This window comes from Loxodonta africana, chromosome 1 (assembly GCF_030014295.1).
Source record: "Loxodonta africana isolate mLoxAfr1 chromosome 1, mLoxAfr1.hap2, whole genome shotgun sequence".
NCBI classification, from domain to species: Eukaryota; Metazoa; Chordata; class Mammalia; order Proboscidea; family Elephantidae; genus Loxodonta; species Loxodonta africana.
The window spans coordinates 17,365,426-17,390,953 of NC_087342.1; the positions used below are offsets into that span (position 1 = coordinate 17,365,426).

The 25,528-nt window shown below is 45.9% G+C and overlaps 1 protein-coding gene across 1 annotated transcript; it reads left to right on the forward strand.

Annotated features, from left to right (window-relative positions):
• The first annotated feature begins 15,475 nt into the window (after positions 1-15,475).
• Positions 15,476-23,713, forward strand: MUC20 (mucin 20, cell surface associated). The gene is made up of 3 exons (XM_064294990.1): positions 15,476-17,584; positions 20,235-21,569; positions 22,974-23,713. The coding sequence occupies exons 1-3, from the start codon at positions 16,300-16,302 to the stop codon at positions 23,105-23,107; spliced, it is 2,754 nt and encodes a 917-aa protein (XP_064151060.1). The 5' UTR covers positions 15,476-16,299; the 3' UTR covers positions 23,108-23,713.
• Positions 23,714-25,528: the final 1,815 nt, after the last annotated feature.

The window sequence follows — 25,528 nt, forward strand, 5'->3', positions numbered from 1 at the left end:
TTCTTCTTTTTCAGTAATGCCTTATTTATCCAGGGCCTCTTTCCCTTCCATATGCAATTGGTGATTTGTTTCTCCATCTCATTAAAGAATGTCGTTCGGATTTGGATCAGAATTGCATTAAATGTATAGATCGCTTTCGGTAGAACAGACGTTTTTATAATGTTAAGTCTTCCTATCCATGAGCAAGGTATGTTCTTCCACTTATGTCTCTTTTGGTTTCTTGCAGAAGCGTACTGTAGTTTTCTTTGTATAAGTCTTTTACATCTCTGGTAAGATTTATTCCTATTTTATCTTCTTGGGGGCTACTGTAAATGGCATTGATTTGGTGATTTCCTCTTCGATGTTCTTTTTGTTGGTGTAGAGTAATCCAACTGATTTTTGTATGTTTATCTTGTAACCCGATGCTCTGCTGAACTCTTCTATTAGTTTCAGTAGTTTTCTGGAGGATTCCTTAGGGTTTTCTGTGTATAAGATCATGTCATCTGCAAATAGAGATACTTTGACTTCTTCCTTGCCAATCTGGATGCCCTTTATTTCTTTATCTAGCCTAATTGTTCTGGCTAGGACTTCCAGCACAATGTTGAATAAGAGTGGTGATAAATGATAACTATGAGCCCAAGAGACAGAAAGGGCCACATCAACCAGAGACTTGCATCATCCTAAGACCAGAAGAACTAGATGGTGTCCGGCCACAACCGATGACTGCCCTGACAGGGAGCACAACAGAGAACCCCTAAGGGAGCAGGAGATCAGTGGGATGCAGACCCCAAATTCTCATAAAAAGACCAGACTTAATGGTCTGACTGAGACTAGAGGAATCCCGGCGGTCATGGTCCCCAAACCTTCTGTTGGCCCAGGACAGGAACCATTCCCGAAGACAACTCATCAGACATGGAAGGGACTGGACAATGGGTTGGAGAGAGATGCAGACGAAGAGTGAGCTACTTGTATAAGGTGGACACTTGAGACTGTGTTGGCATCTCCTGTCTGGAGGGGAGATAGGAGGGTAAAGAGGGTTAGAAACTGGCAAAATCGTCACAAAAGGAGAGACTGGAAGGAGGGAGCGGGCTGACTCATTAGGGGGAGAGTAAGTAGGAGTATGTAGTAAGATGTATATAAGCTTGTATGTGACAGACTGACTTGATTTGTAAATGTTTATTTAAAGCTCAATAAAAATTATTAAAAGAAAAAAAAAAAAAAGAGTGGCGATAAAGGGCATCCTTGTCTGGTTCCTGATCTCAGTGGGAATGTTTTTAGGCTCTCTCCATTTAGGGTGATGTTGGCTGTTGGCTTTGTATAAATGCCCTTTATTATGTTGAGAAATTTTCCTTCTATTCCTATTTTGCTGAGAGTTTTTATCATAAATAAGTGTTGAACTTTGTCAAATGCCTTTTCTGCATCAGTTGATAAAATCATGTGATTCTTGTCTTTTGTTTTCTATATGTGGTGGATTCAATTAATTGTTTTTCTAGTGTTGAACCATCCCTGCATACCTGGTATGAATCCCACTTGGTCATGGTGAATTATTTTTTTGATATGTTGTTCAATTCTATTGGCTAGAATTTTGCTGAGATTTTTGCATCTACATTCCTGAGGGATATAGGTCTATAATTTTCTTTTCTTGTGGTGTCTTTACCTGGATTTGATATCAGGGATATGGTGGCTTCATAGAATGAGTTTGGTAGTATTCCATCCTTTTCTATGCTCTGAAATACCTTTAGTAGTAGTGGTGTTAACTCTCCTCTGAAAGTTTGGTAGAACTCTGCAGTGAAGCTGTCCGGATCAGGGCTTTTTTTTGTTGGGAGTTTTTTGATTACCTTTTCAATCTCTTATTTTGTTATGGGTCTATTTAGTTGTCCTACCTCTGTTTGTATTAGTTTAGGTAGGTAGTGTGTTTCTAGGAATTCATCCATTTCTTTTAGGTTTTCAGATTTGAGTATAGTTTTTCATAGTAATCTGCTATGATTCTTTTAATTTCAGTTGGGTCTGTTGTAATATCGCCCCTCTCATTTCTTATTCAGGTTATTTGCTTCCTCTCCTGTTTTTCTTTTGTCAGTTTGGTCAGTGGTTTATCAATTTTGTCAATTGTTTCAAAAAACTAGCTTTTGGTCTTATTAATTCTTTCAACTGTTTTTCTTTTTTCTATTTCATTTAGTTCAGCTCTAATTTTTATTATTTGTTTTCTTCTGGTGCCTGTGGGTTTTTTTGTTGTTGTTGTTGCTCTCTTTCTATTTGTTCAAGTTGTAGGGATAGTTCTTTGATTTTGGCCCTTTCTTCTTTTTGGATGTGTGCATTTATTGATATAAATTGGCCTCTGAGCACCGCTTTTGCTGTGTGCCAAAGGTTCTGATAGAAAGTGTTTTCATTCTTATTGGATTGTATGAATTTCTTTATTCCATCCTTACTGTCTTCGGTAATCCAGTCTCTTTTGAGCAGGGTATTGTTCAGTTTCCAAGTGTTTGATTTCTGTTCCCTGCTTTTCCTGTTATTGATTTCCACTTTTATGGCCTTATGGTCAGAGAAGATGCTTTGTAATATTTCAATGTTTTGGATTCCGCTAAGGCTTGCTTTATGACCTAATATGTGGTCTATTCTAGAGAATGTTCCATGAGCACTAGAAAAGAAAGTATACTTGGTTGCTGTTGGGTAGAGCATTCTGTATATATCTACGAGGTCAAGTTGGTTGATTGTGGCATTTAGATCTTCTGTGTCTTTACTGAGCTTCTTTCTGGATGTCCTGTCCTTCACCGAAAGTGGTGTGTTGAAGTCTCCTACTATTATTGTGGAGCTGTCTATCTCACTTTTCAATGCTAATAGAGTTTGTTTTATGTATCTTGCAGCCCTGTCATTGGGTTCATAAATATTTAATATGGTTCTATCTTCTTGGTATATTGTCCCTTTAATCATTATATAGTGTCCTTCCTTATCCTTTCTGATGGATTTAACTTTAAAGTCTATTTTGTCAGAAATTAATATTGCCACTCCTGCTCTTTTTTGAGTGTTGTTTGCTTGATATATTTTTTTCCATCCTTTGAGTTTTAGTTTGTTTGTGTCTCTAAGTCTAAGGTATGTCTCTTGTAGGCAGCATTTAGACTGATCTTGTTTTTTAATCCATTCTGCCACTCTCTGTCTCTTTATTGGTGCATTTAGTACATTTACATTCAGGCTAATTATGGATAGGTATTAATTTTTTTTTTATGAATTTAGTGCTGTCATTTTGATGTCTTTTTTTGTGTGTTGACAGCTTCTTTTTCCCACTTGATTTTATGTGCTGAGTAGATTTTCTTTATATATTGTCCTTTCCTCATATTTGTTGTTGTTGATTTTGTTTGTATTTTATTTTGATGAGTAGGATAGTTTGTCTCCTTTGTGGTTACCTTATTATTTACCCCTATTTTTCTAAATTTATAACTAACTTTTATTTCTTTGTATTGCCGTATCTTCCTCTCCATATGGAAGGTGTATGATTACATTTCTTAGTCCCTCTTTATTATTTTAATGTTGTCTTCTATTATATAGTAACATCGTCGTTACCCTGTGCTGGGCTTTTTTTTTTTCCTTGTCTGGGTTGACTTCTGGTTGCTCTGCCCAGTGTTCTAGTCTTGGGTTGATACCTGATATTATTGATTTTCTAACCAAAGAACTCCCTTTAGTATTTCTTGTAGTTTTGGTTTGGTTTTTACAAACTGCCTCAACTTGTGTTTATCTGGAAATGTCTTAATTTCACCTTCATATTTAAGAGACAGGTTTGATGGATATATGATTTTTGGCAGGCAATTTTTTTTCTTTCAATTTTTTAAATATGTCATCCCATTCCTTTCTTGCCTGCATGGTTTCTGCTGCTAGTCCGAGTTTATTCTTATTGACTTTCCCTTGTAGGTGACTTTTTTTTTTTATCCCTCTCTGCTCTTTTAATTGTCTCTTTATCTTTGGTTTTGTCAAGCTTGATTATAATGTGTCTTGGTGACTTTCTTTTAAGATCTACCTTATGTGGAGTTCGATGAGCATCTTGGATAGATATCTTCTCATCTTTCACAATATCAGGGAAGTTTTCTACCAACAAATCCTCAAAAATTTTCTCTTTATTTTCTGTTATCCCTCCCTGTTCTGGTACTCCAATCACTCGTAGGTTATTTCTCTTGATAGAGCCCCACATGATTCTTAAGGTTTCCTCATTTTTAAAATTCTTTTATCTGACTTTTCTTCGAATATATTAGTGCCAAGTGATTTATCTTCAAGTTCAGAAATTCTAGCTTCTACTTGCTCAGTTCTGCTCCTCTGACTTTCTGTTATCTAATTCTGTCATTTTATTGTTAATGTTCTGAATTTCTGATTGCTGTCTGTCTATGGATTTTTCCAGCTTATTAAACTTTTCATTATGTTCCTGAATAATCTTTCTGATTTCTTCAGTTGCTTTATCTGTGTGTTCCTTGGCTTGTTCTGCGTATTGCCTCATTTCCTTCCTGATGGGTTCTGTATATTAAACTTTTGTATTCTGCATCTGGTAATTCCAGGAATGCACTGTCATCTAAAAGATCCCTGGATTCTTTGTTTTGAGAGTCTGTTGAGGTGATCATGGCCTGTTTCTTTATGTGACTTGATATTGACTGTTGTCTCCGAGCCATCTATAAGTTATTGTATTAGTTTATGCTTGCTTACTGTGTCGTAGCTGCTTGCTTTGTTTTGTTTTGTTTTGGTATACCCCTATGGGTTGCTTGAGTGAGCTAGCTTGATTATTTTCGCCTTTGGAGCTCTGGTGTCCTGTCCCCAGCTGGCTAGATCTGTTATCAGGTATATCGGTCTAGGAGTCCATTCACTTTTCTTATATGAATTCAGCTAAGGTTCCAGGTAGCTGATATCAAGTTAGTGGTACAGGCTCTGTTCTACAGTCTTAGACGGGCAGGGGTGATTGGCGTATATACCTGTATCTGATTGCAGCAGGGGGTGATGCTCTGAAAAAGGCAGGGGGCTGAGAACCGAACCCCAAGTGTCTCTGAGGAGAACGCGTCCCTGTTCCCTAGAGCATGCTGGTGGGTGGGTTCTTCAGAGGGACCACAGGCACCTAAAGTTTTTGTTGTAAGGACTGGGAGGTACCAGTTATCTCTGGACCCCTGTCATGGGTGGCTGGGCGATCCGAATGGAGCCACCAGTCCTTAGGTCCCTGTTGTGGGTAGGTGAGGACCTTGTTTAATAGGCAAAGCAATGTCAAACGTCAAACACTCACCTCTCCACCACACCACTGAAATGGTTGGAGTTTGCCAACAAGGGCCTATTCTCCCGAAATAGGCCCACACAGGTCCATGCAGAAGGCACAGGTGCTCAGGGTCCACAGACCGTTTATGCCTGGACAGGAGCCACTTCTGTCCTGAGCTCCCCCAGTTAATGGAGCTAACAAATTATCTTTTCCCCCCAGTTGCAAATTTTTTCCTTCCCCAAGGCCAGGAAGACGGCTCCAGGTGCTCACCAGGGTCTATCTCAGGCCCAGGGATTCAGCCGCTGGAGCTGGCTTGGGGGGTTGGGGTAAAATATACGCAAGTACTTAGCTTTTGCCGAGAACACCCTTCTCCTCAGGTTCTGGAGGTGTGAGTGGGCTGTGTGGCTGGCTGCTTCTCCCTGAGGAAACTGCGGCCAAACGCTAGTACCAGCCTGCTGCCACTGCCACCACCACCACTTCAGGAATGGTGCCTAAGGGCTCCCCACGATTCAGGTCCGGCAACTCCTCTCCGCTTCTGAACGATCTCTTCCTTCCCCTGCCCCTCAGTTCTTTGTCTAAGCTTGCCTTTTATGCTCAGGGCTCCCAGCTTGTCACAAATATACTCGTTTCACTTGTTTTTTCAGGTCTTTGTTGTAAAGAGGGCTAGACGGAAGCATCTGTCTATTCCGCCATCTTGGCTCCGCCTCTCCCTTAGTTTTTCTGAGCCTTCATTTCCTCATCCATGGCCTACAGCTTGCCTTGTAGGGCTGTCATAAGAATTAATTGAATAAAGTATGTGGAGCCCTGGTGGCGTAGTGGTTTAGAGTTTGGCTGCTAACCAAAAGGTCAGCAGTTCATCAGCCACTCATTGGAAACTCCATGGGGCAGTTCTTTTCTGTTCTATAGGGTTGAAAGTATAGAAAGGGCCTGATTCTTGGTGGATGGACAAGAGGCGGCAATTATCTGGGGACATTTGTAAGCTGGAAAGAAACAGACCTTCCCTTACAGCTCACTTTAGGTGCAGCATTTTCTCCAAACTAGACTCCCAGGAATGCCCCTCTCCATCTCCATGAAGGGAATTTAGAAGAGAGCATGACACATCTCCTGAAGCCTCCCTGTACCCTGTGCCAGCAGGGCTCATGGAGCAGAAAGCATCCTCACCAAGTTGGCTTGTTGGGGGCCCCCAATGCATCTCTCAGCTACTGTTGTCTCCTTCCACATTAGTTTAACCACAGGAAAGTTAAAATATGCAATTGTAAACACGGTTAAAAGTAGTAGCATCAGCCATACAAATTATGAAACATAAATTTGGCTTCTGGTATTCTTTGTCCTGTGGTTACAGTGAATAAAGCAAAAATTTCTTGAAAGTAGAAAATAAGAACTTAGTACTCCTTTAGCTAAGAAATTAGTACCCCACTCTTTAATGTTTTGTTCTGGGCCCAATGTTACTGCCTGTAACATGTCTGGTTCTGATTCCTATAGCCCAGACCTCATGCCCAGCCTCTTCCTTTCCCAGGGGTGGAAGAGGCAGGGGACTGTCCTCTGATGGGCTGGGACTGACCTCCCAGGAGTTTCCTTGTGTACAGGATTTCAAAGCTCTAGGAGGGTGATGCTAGGAACTTTGGGGTGTGATGCACCCATTACCTCCCCTCTCAGACCTGCTCCACCTCCTGATTCTATTAATGGTGTCCCTGTCCTCTGGCCTCTGGACTCCAAACCTCAAAGTCATCTTTTATTTCTTTGCCCCTCGTCTTCCTCTCCAAGCTGCCGAGTCTTTCTAGTTCTACTTCACGGTTTTATTCACAGCTGCCCCCTTTACTGCTCCCATTCCCACTGCCAAAACCTGGGTCACAGCCACCTAACTGGTCCTCTTGCCCTGGACTCTCCCCTGTCTGGTCTCTGCCCAGACCTCTGGTGTTGCCAGTTCCCTGCTCAGAAACCATGACTGGCTTCCTACTATTTGTGTAATAAAGAGTAAACTCCTGAGCGTCACAAGCAAAGTCCTCCACAGTATGGCCCTGATGCACACATCTGGCCTTATCTCCTGCTGACCCTCTTCTCCCACTCCTGGGTCCCAGCTGAATAAAATGACCAATTTTCCCTGTCCAAGCCTTGCTCGGAGCCCTGGTGGTGTAGTGGTTAAGGGCTATGGCTGCTAACCAAAAGATTGGCAGTTCAAATCTACTAACCGCTCCTTGGAAAACTTGTGGCAGTTCTACTCTGTCCTATAGGGTTGCTATGAGTTGGAATTGACTGGACAGCAATGAGTTTGTGTTTGTTTTTGTTTTTGGTTTCAAGGCCTGTGCTAATTGGAACCCTGGGTTTGAAGTAATCGATTTTAGCCTAGGAGGCCCTGCCCAGACAGAGCCCAGCTATTGGCTGATGGGTCTGCCCTAGCCTAGGTTTCTCTGAAAGCCAAGCCTGCATTATTTATCTGGGAACATAATCCCAAAGAATGAGAGTGCGAGAAAAGGTGAAGTAAAACAGGGAAGAAAAGAGAGCAGTCCAAAGATGCGGTATCCAGTTGGCCACTGCAGTGACTGGTTGCTTGATGTGGTGGGAGTTTCTAAGAAGTCTTATGAAATATATCTGAGAATATTTGTCCCAGGGATGAAAGGGGGAGGATCTGTCCATCGGCTCCCATTCCTTATGGATTATGGGTTGTTCCACAGCATGCTAACTTGCCCACAGTTCCTTGGCATTAGAGAAACCCTAGGGCAGAGAGCAAATGGCAAATGACAAGGCCATGAAACTGGTCACAGCAGCAGTGGCTGGAATAAGAAGCAAGGCCAAGAGCGTTTGAAGTGGTGCACAAAAGTTGTCCTCCCTGCTGCTTTCGATACGCTTCATCCCTTCTGCCCCGTCAGCTGCAGATTTCTTCTCCTGTCCAGGCCCAGAGAAGCTAGACAGACAGGCACCCCTCAGCCCTGTTTGGGAATGCCCTGCTCATATATCCAGAGCCTGAGACCCCCCCTTCCTTGCCAGTCTGTGTCACGGTCAGTCCTGCTCATGGCCTGAGGAAGAGGTTGTCAGGCAAGGGTCTGTGGGATGTGGCCTCCCCAGGTTGAGGTCATCCTGTAGCCTCTCAGAGAGCAAACCCAGAGATGCTGATCTATGGGCTCTTTGCTTGCTCCTTGCTCAGTGCTCGTTCTCCTTCCAAATGCCTAAAAACCCCATCTCCTCCGTCTCCTGTGTCGCCTACTTCACCTCCCTACCCCAGCAAGGGTCTCTATAGTTGGATTTATCCAAGCTGAAAAGAAAGTTTCCAAGATGTTCCAATACTGTAAGAGTTTCCTCTCTAGGTGAATGTATGGTGCATGCATGTGTCATGGATTGAATTGTGTCCCCCAAAAATATGTGTATCAATTTGGCTGGGCCTTGATTCCCAGTACTGTGTGATTGTCCACCATTTTGTCATCTAATGTGATTTTCCTGTGTGTTGTTAATCCTATCGTTATGATGTTAATGAAATGGATTAGTGGCAGTTACATTGATGAGATCTACAAGATTAGATTGTATCTTAAGCCAATCTCTTTTGAGACATAAAAGAGAAGTGAGCAGAGAGACATGGGGTCCTCATACCACTAAGAAACCACTCCCGGAAGCAGAGCTTATCCTTTGGACTGGAGTTTCTGCACGGAGATGCTCCTAGTCCAGGGGAAGATTGATTACAAGGACCTTTCTCCAGAGCCGACAGAGAAGGAAAGCCTTCTCCTGCTGATGCCCTGAATTTGACTGTGAGAAAATACATTTCTGTTTGTTAAAGCCATCCACTTGTGGTTATTTCTGTTATAGCAGTGCTGGATGACTAAGACAGCGTGTGTATTTCTACCTGGCTCTCTGTTCTCCCTCACTGTGTCCTCCAAACACATTTTGTGTGAAGTCATTTCCCTGGCAGGAGATTACTACCTGGGAAAAGCCCCGAGAAAACAGAGGGTTCCCTGAAATGCAAGTTAAAACCACAAAAGAAACCAACATCCACAAGAATGTCTAAAATTAAAAGGGCTAACAATATCAAGTGTTGACAAGAATGTGGAGCAACTGGAACTCTCATACATTGTTGATGTAGTGTAAACTGGTATAATCAATATACTAAAGCTAAACACATGTATACCCAATGACCCAGCAATTCCACTCCTGAATATGTATACCCAAAACATGTACAAGAATATTCATAGCAGCTTTATTCAGAATAGTGAAAACTGGAAATAATCTAAAGGCCCATCAATAGGAAAATGGATAAATTATGGTATATTCACTCACTGGAATACTACCCAACAACAACAACAACAAAAATAAAGTCTGATTCAACAGCATGGATGAGTCTTGTAGACATGATATTGAGAGAAAGAAGCCAGGCACTAAAGATCACATATTGTATGATTTCATTTACATGAAATATTCAGAATATAGTAAATCTATAAGACATAAAGCAGACTTGTGGTTGCCAGGGGCTGGGGAAAGGAGGGAATGGGAGTGACTGCTTAATGGGTATGGAGCCCCCTTTTGGGGTGATAAAATGTCATGGGACTAGATAGATGTGATGGTTGCACAATATTGGGAATGTACGAAATGTCACTGAATTGTACACTTTATAATAGTTAATGACTAATTTTATGTAATGTGAAATTTCAAAAATGTAATTAAAAAAGTATATATCCATGACTCTATGTATATACCTTTCAAAAATAGAAAGAGCTAATGTGTGGTGACAGAGGTAAAAATAATGGTTACATTTGGGGGTCATTGTCTGGAAGGGTGCACAAGGGAGCCTGATGAGGTGCTGGGAATGTCCTATATCTTGACCTGAGTGGCAGATACATCTTGGGTGTAGACATCTGTAAAAATCCATCAAGCTGTAGACTACTTGACTGATGTAGTGAACTGCATGTAGGTTGTACCTCAATAAAAGAGGTGAATGAACACACAAAGAAAGAACTCCCTGAAATTTCCTATGCTACAATCCAAGAAGATGGAGGCTGGGGTGGGGATGGGGGCAGTTCTCAGGGCCTTGTCATCCTAGATGTTTCCCACCACCTCTCTTGTGGTAACCCTGATGACAGGGCCTCATTCACAGTCTGTGCACGCTCAGCTTTTTGTACCCAAAAGAACTTGCTGTGTCCTGTGGAGAGCTAGAAGCCCTGGTGGCACAGTGGTTAAGAGCTCAGGTTGGCAGTTCAAATCCACCAGCTGCTCCTTGGGAACCCTATGGGACAATTCTACTCTGTCCTATAGGGTCTCTATGAGTCGGAATGGACTCTATGGCAACTGGTGAAAAGCTAAGAGACGGTTCAGTGGTCTAGCAGCTCTATGCCCTTGTATTTCAAAAACATTTTACCAAGTTAACTCTTTTATCAGGCCAGTGCTCTGGGCTTTACTCACTATCATTGGCCAGAGTCATATTCATTCATATAACATGCCCTGGTGATGAGGCGAGGGTGGTCTCTAAATACCCTGATGGGACAGCCAGACCCAAATGTCACCGATGGTGACTCCATCCTTCAAGTTGTGCGGACTGAATTGTTTGTAAGTATCCTTGACCCCTCTCCTTCATATTCCACATCAATCAGGCAGGAAACCAAGGTGGCTCACTTAACTTTCAAAATATGTCCAGAATCTCCCCACCTACACTGCTATCCCAGTGGTCACAGCCACTACCATCTCTCACCTGGACTGTGGCCAAATCCTCCTAACTCCGTTTCTACCTGATTCCCAACACAGCAGCCAGGCAATCCTTCTAAAACCTAAGTCAGATTCCATCTCTGCTCAGAGCTCTTCAGGAGTTTCCACCTCACTTAGAGTAAAAGCCCCCAAGACCCCAAGGCCCTTTATTATCTTGCCCTAAATTTAATTCTACAACCTACACCCCCAACACATAAACCAGCACTCATGATTCCTTTATCTCTTTTTTTTTTCTTCATAACATGCATCCCTATATAACTCACTTGTTCATTTTGTTTACTGTTTGTGGTTTCTCCTCACTAGGATGTAAGTTCCATGCGAGCAGGAATCTGTTTTATTCAGGAATGTGTTCCAAATGTCTAGAACAGCGTGTGGCATATAACCTGTTGTGGTCCAGTTGATTCCGACTGATAGTGGCCCTATAGGACAGAGTAGAACTGCCCCATAGGGTTTCCAAGGAGCAGCTGGTGGATGTGAACTGCCAACCTTTTGGTTAGCAGCTGAGCTCTTACCCACTATGTCATCAGGGCTCCAGTCTGGCATATGAAACCAAAAAAACACCAAACCCATTGATATTGAAACATATGGTTTATTCTGAGCAATTAATCCATACGCATATAGGGAGACCATCTTGATTCTAAAAAAAAAGCAAATGGCTTAAAGTACAGTTACAGTGAGGCTTATAAAGGGAAGAGGAGGGAGAAGAATAGAAGATCAACCATTGGCTAATCTTAACGTGATTGATTGAGCCTTGACCTCCCCCTGTTACTGAGATCAATTGATCACAAGGTGGTCTCTGGCTGACTTCAAACAGGAGAGGAAAGATTAGCAACTTTGGGTGAAAAAAGCTGCTGGCAGGATTTGGTCAGGAATTCTTAAGATTAATATTTGGTTTCATGGGTAATAAAAACCCTAACATCAAAGTAAATGTCTGTTATTAATTTTTCTCTTTGACAGTAGGTATTCAATATATGGTTGTTAAATCGATGAAACCAGCCTCCTATGCTCATTCAGCATGATTGCTGAGCTTGGCTGAAAAGGTCCAGGAACTTTCTGGATAAAATTGTTATGGCCCCAACATGACAACAGTCAGGCTCGGAAATTCTCTCTCATACAGAGGAAGATGATCCAGACAAATTCATCAAACAAGGAAAGCATTCAGCCAGACTTTACTCCTGTAGGAGCTGCTGATCAAAAAAACAAACAAAAAACAACAAAACCCATTGCCGTCAAGTCGGTTCTGACTCATGATGACCCTATAGAACAGAGCAGAACTGCCCCATAGAGTTTCCAAAAAGCACCTGGTGGATTCAGACTGTTGACCTTTTGGTTAGCAGCCATAACCCTTGACCACTATGCCACAGGGATTTCCTTAAATGATAAAAAAAAAAAAAAGAAAGAAAGAAAGGAAATAGAGAGGGAGAGTCCCTGGTGGGGCTAAAAAGCTACCTTGAATACCTCCACCTACAGATTAAGTCTTGGTCTCAGGACCCACCTGTCCCTGGAATGAGGAAGCCCCTCTCCTAGCTGGGGTGGGGTGTATAGGTAGCCGCAGGGAGGCAGGTGGCAGAAAGGAACTGCATTCTTGCTAGGTTTCTCCTCCACCTTCTCTAGGGGAAGTTTCACGCTGGATCAGGCACTTCTAGATAGGGTTGAAGAGAATTCAGACCACTGCTGTGACCCCGAGTCTCCTTTCCCTACCTAAAACCTCCAACAGAAATCCAATCTCTCTTTTTATAAAGGGAAGAACTGAGGTTGAGCGGGAGGGTGGGAAAGGGCTCAGCTTATCAGGAATGCCCTACAGATTAATGATGTATTTGGAACTGGGACCCAAGATCCGTGGTCCTGGGTTGCGTCCCAGATGGTCCTCCTCTCAGCTTCTCCTGGCAAAGTCTTCCTCCCTTCATGTTCTAAGGTGACTCCCTCTTCCTTCCCAGTGGCTCGGCCTTTTATCCCAAAACAGGGTGATGTTCTAGAAGCCAGTGTCACACACCCCTGCCCATACGGGAGGCCACCACAGAACCCCAGGCTGCAGAGCTGGAGGATCTCAGTGCTCTTGTGACTGAGGCCCAGAAAGGACAAACAACTTCAAGATCACACAGCTCCTGGGTCACGTTAAGGGTAGAGCTGGAAACAGAACCTGGATCTTCTGATTGAACTTTAAAGTTCCTCCCAGCTCTGAGATTTTATGATCCCCTGACCCTGGACCAGCATGCACCCTCTACACCTGAGCTGCTTTCATCACAAAGCTCTTGCCCTAAAAGTCCCATACAGACTTTCCTGGCCACCGGTGGCAGCCATAATAGTTTATGGCTCTGAACCCTTGAGAGGGTAAAAGTCTTTTTTAGGTGTGTTTGGAAATGTATTCAGCAGCCATGTTGCTCTTCTCATGGCCAAGTCCCCTCAGCTTCTCTAAGTCATCATTCTTGCACTTCCCTTTCTCCCAGGCCCTGTGACAGTCCAGCACATTTGTTCTTTGCCTTCTCCCAGCTAGTCCTGTCCCTCTGCATCCCCATCCCCATTCCAGTCCCTCAGCCCTGGCTGGACACAGTCCTGGCTCTGACTAGGATGCAGAAACCCAGGATGTTGAAGATGGAAGGACCTACAGAACAGAGTCATGCCCCCACGCTGGGGGGTTGTCTACTAGTGACATCAGAGGACTATCCTGTCTCTATTGCTTGAAAATCAGTGTGAGCCATCCCATTCCCTTACTCATTTATTCATTGGTTAAGCACCTAAGATGTGTATATTTTTCATGAGCACCAACTATGTAGCAGACACTGTGTAAGAGCTTTTACCATCTCATACAGTCCTTACAACCATAACCTACTGAGGTAGGGATTACACCCATTTTATAGATCAGGAAGTTGAGGTTCAGAAAGGTTCTAATAGGACTAATAAGGTCCAGGGTCCAGAATGAAACCTAGGTCTGTCTGGTTGACTAGAAGCCCAAGCCCTAGGCACAACGAGGGTGAGAGAGTGGGGGTGTGGAGTTGGACCACCATCTTACGTGGCTTCTCTGGCTGTAGGACTGAAGGGATGACTATCACTGTGGAAGTGATTCCACACCTTTAAACCAAGCTTCAGAGAGGAGCAGTCATGGGGTGAGGGGGAGAGGAAGGTCAGCTTGGCTGAGAGCTCAGGCTGCCAGCTTTCAGCCTGTTCATTTGTGATCACCTGGTGGCACCCTGGAAACCACACAGTTGCACCCAGGTAGGTGGCCCGCCCCTCCTCTCTGGGTTGAGGAAGCAGGAAAAGGCAGCAGTGAGGGCAGCAGGCAGGTCTCCTGGGCATAGTTGCCGGCGCCCCAGCCAGGATGGGCTCCCTCTGGGGCCTGGCTCTGACCCTTTTCCTGTTCTGCTGGGAGGCTGGGGTCCCCGGAAGCTCTGCAGGTAAGGAGTGGAGAGGGGGTCTGTGGGCTTCTTTCCTGGCAGGGCTCTGGGTGTGAGTTCCAGTGTGGACAGCCCTGTGGGTAAGGGTAGGCTTTCCTAAGCTAATTGTGATTAATCATAAGGCTATAAAAATGTGAAGTATTATTATTGTTGACAAAGAGTATGCAAATAGAAATGTGTGTCAGTTTAAGCATGAATGGACGCTGCAGTACACACAAATAAATGTTACCGAAAGGGTCCCCGTGAGTTTGTCTATATGCAGGTGGGATTTTGAATAAGTGGGGTGAAGAGTGTCTGTGTGTGTGTGTGTGTGTGTGTGTGTGTAGGGAGGCGTGCAGGCTGGTTAATCATTCTTAAAGTCAAAGAATGCAGCTTAACAAGATTTGAACTCCACCAAGTTAATTTTCTAATGTGAATTTCCTTCAAAATATAGTTTCCGCATGAAAGACCTGACTGTCTTAGACTGCTTGGGGAGGGTGGATGCCAAAAAACAAAAAACCAAAAACTAAACCCACTGCTGTCAAGTCGATTCTGACCCATAGCGACCCTATAGGACAAAGTAGAACTGCCCCAGAAGGTTTCCAAGGAGTGCCTGGTGGATCCAAACTGCTGACCTTTTGGTTAGCAGCCGTAGTCTTAACCACTATGCCACCAGGGTTTCCAGAGTGGATGCAGGGGTCTACGGTCTACAAAAGAAGGGAAGTGACACTGATCTGTCACTAATAGGAACTGTGCCGGGCTCGTCACGTGCATTATCTTTTTCATCTTCACAATAACCTTATGAGAGAGGTACTAGTCTTACTGCCACGTTTAAATACGAAGAGACGGAGGCTGATGGGGATTAAGTAACTCATTCACAGGGCCAGGATTTGAGTACACACACACACACACACACACACACACACACACACACACACACACACACCCCTAACCATTGGACCACTCTGCCTCCTGTAGGCACCTCTGATCTACCAGGCTTGGACTGGATATTTTACATCTAATTTAATTTTCATAACCTCCATGAAATAGATGCCCACAGCTCCATTTTAGGAGTCTGGGTGGTGCAAGTGATTTGCAATTGGCAGCTAACCTAAAAGCTGGTGGTTTGAACCCACCTAGCCGCTCTGCAAAAGAAAGTCCTGGCAAACTGCTTGCATAACGATTATGCCAAGAACTCGCACTGGGTCACGGTGAGTTGGGGGCCGACTTGACAGCAGCGGACAGCAACAACAAGCTCCATCTTACAGATGAGAAAGAGCAGCTGTGCAGAGGAGAAACTTGCCCAGGGTCACACGGTTAGTAAGCAGCAGAGAGGGGACTCAGAGTTGGGGCCCCAAGCCCACACATTTTCCACTCTCCCAGTACCCGTGTTTGATTCGAGGAATGTACCAGGGGGCTGTAGAGATGGAGGGGTAGACTTTGCTGTCTGAGAAGACTCAGGGAATCCATAGACCCCTGGCAGGTAAGACACTTGGGTGGGGATTGTGAGAACCCCAGAGATGAAGAGGTTATGGGTTTACCAAGGACGAGAAGGTTTCAGGACACCACTGGGCTCCTGGAAAAGGAAGAAGATATGACAGGGAAGGTCAGTGGTCAGACACCAAGAGCCTCACTGTTGGGGCTTCAGCTACTTCTACAGACAAAACCACAGGCCTTTCTTACACGTGGCTCCTAGCCACACGCACTGCCTCTGATGGCCTGCAGACCAATAGTCAGCTAGGATTCTGGGACTTGCTTGCCTTAAGTGGCTCATCTGGGCTTCAGAGGACGTCAGCCAGGGCAATGACAGTACTGTGGCTGCCACAAGGGATTGGTATTCCTGTTACTGCCTCACTCCTTCCTGGTTCATAAAAAGTGGGGATAAAAACAGCTCCCTCTCCCCACCCTCCTCCCAGTGGTGCCCAGGGCATAAAGGCAAGAGCTCGTGTGAAGTTAGTGCATTGGGATCCAGGACTCACAGGGTCAATCTCACCCAACGCAGGTCCCGGCACCAGCAGACCAGGCCCATTGCTGACAACGAACCACATAGAAATGTCTGCCATGACTGCAGGGGTGAAGACAAGCTCAGGCGGAGCCTTCTGGACCACTAATGTCGCTGAGACCTCAGGCCACTTGGAAACTCAAACTCTAAGAACCGAGACTTCTGCTGGTACCTTCACCCCAGCTGGTACCACTTCAAAAATAGAGACCGGGGACACCAAGACCATTTCCCCTGCAACAGAGACAAAGACCCTCTCCAAAACCATACCCAACCAGTTCATGGCTGTGATCACCAATGCTATGGAGACGTCAGCCACAAGTGGCAGCACCACGGTGACTGCAATGACCACAGTTGAGACTGTTAGGGGCAGTGATCTCACAGAAGCCATCTTTGACACCATTTGCACTGATGACAGCTCTGAAGAGGTAAAGAAGGTCATGGTTGACACCTCGACATTGGCTCACACCTCTGCAGAAACCGGGGCCCTGACCACAAAGAGTAGTACCTCCTCTGACGTCTCCCTTCCAGTCATCGTCACCTCACCAGCCCCGGAACCTGAGATCACTGCTCCAGCTAAAGCCTGGGTTGCCTACACCATCACTGACACTGAGGTTACCAATTGCAGCATTATAGAAATAGAAAAAACTGCCGCCATCCCTGGGCTCTCAGACATAAATCACAGCCCCACAAGAGTAAAGGCCTTGTCCATCCTGGAGACATCAGCTTTGCCTGACTCCATTGAACCAAAATCACACATCACCAAGACTACAATCTCTGTTAAGACCTTGTTGACACCCAGCCCCGCAGAATCAGCCACACCTGGTACCACAGTTGAGCCCCCGCTAACCACCACTAACGCTAAAGAAAGAGAGACCACAGTTGAGGCCGCTACCCCCAATGGGACTTTGGTGACAGTTAGCACACACTCTTTAGAAGAAACTGCAGCCTTCTCTGCTGAGACAATAAGCCACACTGAGGTCTCAGAAGCAGTTCCAATCTCCACAGAAGCTGAATCAACAACGGACCAAACTACTACTCCTGCTATGTCCTCAACTATAGCCCATAGCCCCTCAGAAGTAGCCACCATCAAGAACTCCACACCTTCAGAAACTTTTACCCCAGAGAGCACAACCAGCAGAAGCTTCCCCATCAGTAGCGGCCCTCTTCCTTCTGTCAATCTGACTACAGCCAACAGCAGCCAAGGAGCAAGCATGGCCTTAGCTAAGACCACAGCCTCAGCGAAGACCCTGATGATAGCCAGCACAACCAGGGCAAAAACTCCAACGGCCACGCGCACCACTGCTCAGACAAGGCTGACCACAAAAGGCACTGCAGGTAAGTGGCTTCCCCGTGTGTGATCTTCAGGGATCTGAGGTTTGGAGCCTCCAGGATGTCTACATGCTGAAGAATTAGAGAGGAAGGAAGGATTTGGGGGCCTATTCTGAGCCGTCTCTCCAATATCACCTCTTCATGATTTCCTAGGGTTTCTTGGTAAAATTAGTAATAGAGTCAGAGTTGTGATGAAAGGGTGCTGGGAGTCTGGTGAAATGATTTGAGACCTTGCCTCTGCCCTTAGCAACCTGAATGACCTTGGACAAGTCCCTCTCTCTGGGCTTTAGTTTCTCCATCTGTAGTGGGAGGGGGTTGCACTGGATGAGCACAGAAGTCCTTTCCAGCTCTGACCTTCTACGAAGTTAACTATTGAGTAAGTACTGTACACCAGTCAAGGCCCCACACTTTGTCTGAAAGACATGGCCCTCATGTTCTGGAAGCCTATTGTCCAGACATAACCACACAGAGGGCCAGTATGTGAGCATCTGGCCAAAGTTGCTGCCCTCCAAGCAGCTGGGGAAAGTGGGGCTCACAGGATGTACTTTATGAGGTTGGCACCATAGATAACCAAAACCAAACCCGTTGCCCTGGAGTTGATTCCGACTCATAGCGACCCTTTAGTGCCATAGATAGTGACTTTTTAAAAAAATGGGCTAAGTTTGGGAGCTTAAAGGTACATCTCTGAGAACTCTCAGAGAAGAAGTTCCTTATCAGAGGCGACTTGGTCTGACCAACTGATGATCAGCCTGCAGCCATAATTTGTTTTAACTTGTTCCCTGTGAATAGACATTTTGGTTGTTTTTAGTATTTTATTATGCTACACCAAACAGTACATTTCTCCCATGTGTGTTTTTATCTGTGGGATAAATCCCTAAAAGTGCAATCGTTGAATCAACTCTAATACTGTTCTGACAGGGAGAAATGATTACAAGTGGCAAATGAAGTCAAGCAGATTAGGGCTCAGAAAAGAAAGAACTTTCTTACTGAGCTGCTAAGCCAGGAAGGATGGTTAGAAGACCCTTCAGCCACCATCACCTTAGAGCTGAAGGAATTCACTGAGGGTATCCCTTCAGATAGCCAGGCTCTCCCCTGGCCCTCCCCCAACAGCTCCCATCCAGGATCTCCAGGGGTTGAGAATATTCTAGATCCACTTCCATTTCTCATTCCTCACACTACCCTTTGGACTTCTCCAAATGGGGGTGGTGCCTTCAGCCATCGTTTCCTTCACGGACAGAGTAGAACTGCCCCAGAGGGTTTCCAAGGAGTGCCTGGTGGATCCAAACTGCTGACCTTTTGGTTAGCAGCCGTAGTCTTAACCACTATGCCACCAGGGTTTCCAGAGTGGATGCAGGGGTCTACGGTCTACAAAAGAAGGGAAGTGACACTGATCTGTCACTAATAGGAACTGTGCCAAGCTCGTCACGTGCATTATCTTTTTCATCTTCACAATAACCTTATGAGAGAGGTACAAGTCTTACTGCCACTTTTAAAGATGAAGAGACGGAGGCTGATGGGGATTAAGTAACTCATTCACAGGGCCAGAATTTGAGTACACACACACACACACACACACCTAACCATTGGACGACTCTGCCTCCTGTAGGCACCTCTGATCTACCAGGCTTGGACTGGATATTTTACATCTAATTTAATTTTCATAACCTCCATGAAATAGATGCCCACAGCTCCATTTTAGGAGTCTGGGTGGTGCAAGTGATTTGCAGTCGGTAGCTAACCTAAAAGCTGGTGGTTTGAACCCACCTAGCCGCTCTGCAAAAGAAAGTCCTGGCAAACTGCTTGCATAAAGATTATGCCAAGAAAACGTTCTGGAGCAGTTCTGCCCTGTAACACATTGGGTCACGGTGAGTCGGGGGCCGACTTGACAGCAGCGGACAGCAACAACAAGCTCCATCTTACAGATGAGAAAGAGCAGCTGTGCAGAGGAGAAACTTGCCCAGGGTCACACGGTTAGTAAGCAGCAGAGAGGGGACTCAGAGTTGGGGCCCCAAGCCCACACATTTTCCACTCTCCCAGTACCCGTGTTTGATTCGAGGAATGTACCAGGGGGCTGTAGAGATGGAGGGGTAGACTTTGCTGTCTGAGAAGACTCAGGGAATCCATAGACCCCTGGCAGGTAAGACACTTGGGTGGGGATTGTGAGAACCCCAGAGATGAAGAGGTTATGGGTTTACCAAGGACGAGAAGGTTTCAGGACACCACTGGGCTCCTGGAAAAGGAAGAAGATATGACAGGGAAGGTCAGTGGTCAGACACCAAGAGCCTCACTGTTGGGGCTTCAGCTACTTCTACAGACAAAACCACAGGCCTTTCTTACACGTGGCTCCTAGCCACACGCACTGCCTCTGATGGCCTGCAGACCAATAGTCAGCTAGGATTCTGGGACTTGCTTGCCTTAAGTGGCTCATCTGGGCTTCAGAGGACGTCAGCCAGGGCAATGACAGTACTGTGGCTGCCACAAGGGATTGGTATTCCTGTTACTGCCTCACTCCTTCCTGGTTCATAAAAAGTGGGGATAAAAACAGCTCCCTCTCCCCACCCTCCTCCCAGTGGTGCCCAGGGCATAAAGGCAAGAGCTCGTGTGAAGTTAGTGCATTGGGATCCAGGACTCACAGGGTCAATCTCACCCAACGCAGGTCCCGGCACCAGCAGACCAGGCCCATTGCTGACAACGAACCACATAGAAATGTCTGCCATGACTGCAGGGGTGAAGACAAGCTCAGGCGGAGCCTTCTGGACCACTAATGTCGCTGAGACCTCAGGCCACTTGGAAACTCAAACTCTAAGAACCGAGACTTCTGCTGGTACCTTCACCCCAGCTGGTACCACTTCAAAAATAGAGACCGGGGACACCAAGACCATTTCCCCTGCAACAGAGACAAAGACCCTCTCCAAAACCATACCCAACCAGTTCATGGCTGTGATCACCAATGCTATGGAGACGTCAGCCACAAGTGGCAGCACCACGGTGACTGCAATGACCACAGTTGAGACTGTTAGGGGCAGTGATCTCACAGAAGCCATCTTTGACACCATTTGCACTGATGACAGCTCTGAAGAGGTAAAGAAGGTCATGGTTGACACCTCGACATTGGCTCACACCTCTGCAGAAACCGGGGCCCTGACCACAAAGAGTAGTACCTCCTCTGACGTCTCCCTTCCAGTCATCGTCACCTCACCAGCCCCGGAACCTGAGATCACTGCTCCAGCTAAAGCCTGGGTTGCCTACACCATCACTGACACTGAGGTTACCAATTGCAGCATTATAGAAATAGAAAAAACTGCCGCCATCCCTGGGCTCTCAGACATAAATCACAGCCCCACAAGAGTAAAGGCCTTGTCCATCCTGGAGACATCAGCTTTGCCTGACTCCATTGAACCAAAATCACACATCACCAAGACTACAATCTCTGTTAAGACCTTGTTGACACCCAGCCCCGCAGAATCAGCCACACCTGGTACCACAGTTGAGCCCCCGCTAACCACCACTAACACTAAAGAAAGAGAGACCACAGTTGAGGCCGCTACCCCCAATGGGACTTTGGTGACAGTTAGCACACACTCTTTAGAAGAAACTGCAGCCTTCTCTGCTGAGACAATAAGCCACACTGAGGTCTCAGAAGCAGTTCCAATCTCCACAGAAGCTGAATCAACAACGGACCAAACTACTACTCCTGCTATGTCCTCAACTATAGCCCATAGCCCCTCAGAAGTAGCCACCATCAAGAACTCCACACCTTCAGAAACTTTTACCCCAGAGAGCACAACCAGCAGAAGCTTCCCCATCAGTAGCGGCCCTCTTCCTTCTGTCAATCTGACTACAGCCAACAGCAGCCAAGGAGCAAGCATGGCCTTAGCTAAGACCACAGCCTCAGCGAAGACCCTGATGATAGCCAGCACAACCAGGGCAAAAACTCCAACGGCCACGCGCACCACTGCTCAGACAAGGCTGACCACAAAAGGCACTGCAGGTAAGTGGCTTCCCCGTGTGTGATCTTCAGGGATCTGAGGTTTGGAGCCTCCAGGATGTCTACATGCTGAAGAATTAGAGAGGAAGGAAGGATTTGGGGGCCTATTCTGAGCCGTCTCTCCAATATCACCTCTTCATGATTTCCTAGGGTTTCTTGGTAAAATTAGTAATAGAGTCAGAGTTGTGATGAAACGGTGCTGGGAGTCTGGTGAAATGATTTGAGACCTTGCCTCTGCCCTTAGCAACCTGAATGACCTTGGACAAGTCCCTCTCTCTGGGCTTTAGTTTCTCCATCTGTAGTGGGAGGGGGTTGCACTGGATGAGCACAGAAGTCCTTTCCAGCTCTGACCTTCTACGAAGTTAACTATTGAGTAAGTACTGTACACCAGTCAAGGCCCCACACTTTGTCTGAAAGACATGGCCCTCATGTTCTGGAAGCCTATTGTCCAGACATAACCACACAGAGGGCCAGTATGTGAGCATCTGGCCAAAGTTGCTGCCCTCCAAGCAGCTGGGGAAAGTGGGGCTCACAGGATGTACTTTATGAGGTTGGCACCATAGATAACCAAAACCAAACCCGTTGCCCTGGAGTTGATTCCGACTCATAGCGACCCTTTAGTGCCATAGATAGTGACTTTTTAAAAAAATGGGCTAAGTTTGGGAGCTTAAAGGTACATCTCTGAGAACTCTCAGAGAAGAAGTTCCTTATCAGAGGCGACTTGGTCTGACCAACTGATGATCAGCCTGCAGCCATAATTTGTTTTAACTTGTTCCCTGTGAATAGACATTTTGGTTGTTTTTAGTATTTTATTATGCTACACCAAACAGTACATTTCTCCCATGTGTGTTTTTATCTGTGGGATAAATCCCTAAAAGTGCAATCGTTGAATCAACTCTAATACTGTTCTGACAGGGAGAAATGATTACAAGTGGCAAATGAAGTCAAGCAGATTAGGGCTCAGAAAAGAAAGAACTTTCTTACTGAGCTGCTAAGCCAGGAAGGATGGTTAGAAGACCCTTCAGCCACCATCACCTTAGAGCTGAAGGAATTCACTGAGGGTATCCCTTCAGATAGCCAGGCTCTCCCCTGGCCCTCTCCCAACAGCTCCCATCCAGGATCTCCAGGGGTTGAGAATATTCTAGATCCACTTCCATTTCTCATTTCTCACACTACCCTTTTGACTTCTCCAAATGGGGGTGGTGCCTTCAGCCATCGTTTCCTTCACACAGTCCTTGCTCTTTGTAGTGAGTAACTGTAAGACCCCTGTGAACACAGACACACTTACACACGAGTGTGCACACATGGATGTGGGGAGGGAGGAAGGGGCTGGGTTGTGCAATGCATGGCTGGATTCCTAAACTGACTTGACCACACTTTCATCTTCCTACTGTTCTCAATTTACAGGTGGAGATGGCGGCTTCCTCCTTCTGCGGTTGAGTGTGGCCTCCCCAGAAGACCTCACTGACCCTCAGGTGGCAGAGAGGCTGATGAAGCAGGTGAGCGGGCACTTTCTGGGCCAGGGAAGTAGAGGAGAGTGAGAGGTTATAGAAGACTCCAGGCAGATATGTGTACAGGATACAGAAGAGCAACTATTATACTTGAGAGAGGGTCTAGTTTCTTATGGAGTATTGGGAGCTAAAACCAAGGATCCCTGCCTGGCTTTATTTCTGTCTTTTTGAGTTCTTAATTCCCCTTCTCTTAATGTTTAAAAAAAATTTATATATTCTTTGCCTGGCTTCCAACTTCCACAGGCCCGAGGAAATTCAGGTCTTCTGGGCTCTGAGAAGAAGGTCAATGATACTGATGGGGAGGTAGGCAGGACTCTTGTTTGCAAGCGACAGAAGCCCAGCTCATAGTAGCTTAGATAGAAAAGGCAAAATACTGGCTGAGAAACCTAGAAGTGGTTTTCCAGCATCAGTTATGGCTGCATCCGGCAGCTCAAACATGATCACCAGGATTTTCTCTTTCTCTCTGTTTCTTAGCTTTGCTCCCCTCATTCCGCAGAGTCTCCCTCCACATGTAAGGAAAGGTGGCTGTGACAGCCCTAGATTCACAAGCTTTCAGCTTAGCAAACTCAGCTGAGGAACTCACTTGCTTCTTCAAAGATCTGCATATCACACCAGGGATCTGCAAAGTCCACCATGACTGAGAGCCTGTCCAGGACCACATGGAATGGGAAGGACAGGCCCCAAAGGAAATAGGGGTGTTGGGTAAAACCAAAAACAACCCCCCCAAAACCGTACATGTACACTGTAGATGGAGACCAAGATTGGAATACATTTATACAAACTGGGAAAATTCTCCTAAACTCAGATCACTGGACAGGATTTCCAGCGGTGGAATTCCGGGGTCAGGACTTTGGAGGATGGTGTGAATCTTTGGAAGGTTATAATGGGTGTGCTCAGTGCAGATTTCTCTGGCTCATCCTCTCTCAGGGGCAGCTCCCCTACTCTATAAAGTAGGAGAGGGAAAAGGGTGTAGTAGAAAGTGTCTGGGCTCCAGTGAAGTTGGGCCCCAGCGTACAGTCTAACATGGACTGCCTGCCCTTTTGGTAGTGTTTCCTGCCAACACCTCAGGCTTGCATCTAGCATGCCTCACAGTCCTTGATGCCATGTAGCTTGTGAATGGCTCTGGCTTGGAGTCACTCCTTATAAGGTTAAACCTGACAGAGCTTCTGGCTGAGGTGTATGCCGGGGATGGGATCCTGGAGGCAGGCTGGCGAGGTGAGGTGGCTACTCTTGGCAGACAGAAGGAGGATGTATTCATTGCAAGTAGGATCCTTTGTTTCGGGCAAAAGAGAACAACCTGGCTGTAGTAAACAAAAGGGAATTTGTTGCAGGGTACAAGGGTACATAACCTGTGGCCGTTGAGTTAATTCCAACTCATAGTAACCCTACAGAACAGAGCAGAACAGCCTCATAGGGTTTCCAAGGAGTGGCTAGTGGATTCGAACTTCTGACCTTTTGGTTAGCCAAACTCTTAATCACTGGGCCACGAGGGCTCCACAAGGGTGCATAGAATTAAAGAAATGCCCAGGGAGCTCTGGGAGCTAGTTGATGGGAACATTTTGACTAGGACACTGTTGCTCTTGCTGACCACTGTCACCACTGGATGCTACCACAGCCAGTAGACATCATCTTATCTGCACTCAATGCTACAAATGGGCCCTCACAACCCCATTGTCTTTGGGTCACCTGTTACAGTCAAAGTCCTGAGTGGGGACATCCGTTAGACCAAGCCTTGATCCTGTCCCCAGACTCCACTGCCAAGGACTGGGAAGTGGGACTACATGGGCCACTGAAGTTCTCTTAGTGGAATGGAGACCCGCCAGAACTCCCACAGTGAAGAATTTCCTAAACTTGGGATTGGGGTTTTGATGTGGGACAGCCAGATAAATGACAAATGTCCCCTACATGTCATAATCAAAGTAGCAATTAAGAATCCTAGCTGAAGAGGGAAACTGGGGGTGAGTGTCGATCTGAGCAGCTATTTCCGGGGTCAGAAACCAGGGTGATCAGGAGCAGGTCAGGCAGCTAACGTTCAGGAACTAGGCCTTGAAGGTGTTGGGGGTCAGCTCTTGTTGGGAGCTGACTGTAATCAGGGTCGGATTACCCAATAAGCAAGGTACATACAGGCTTAACTGTGCTTACTTACTAACCTGTAGTGCAGGAAACCAGGTACCTCGCTTACTGTAAACTGGTGCATACCGGGTTTACTGGTTAATCCGTCCCTACAACTATTGGTGTAGGCTCAGGGGTCAGACAAACAAAGCGCTTTGGAGCCAGATAGATCTGGGTATGAATTCTAATTCCTAGCTCTGTGACCTTGGGCAAGTTACTCCATATTACTTTCTTCCGCTATAAAATGGGCATAATACCTGCTTCACAAGGTTGCTGGGAGGTATAAATGACAAAATGTGCATGATGTAATGTGCCCAGCACATGGGAAGCTCAGGACAT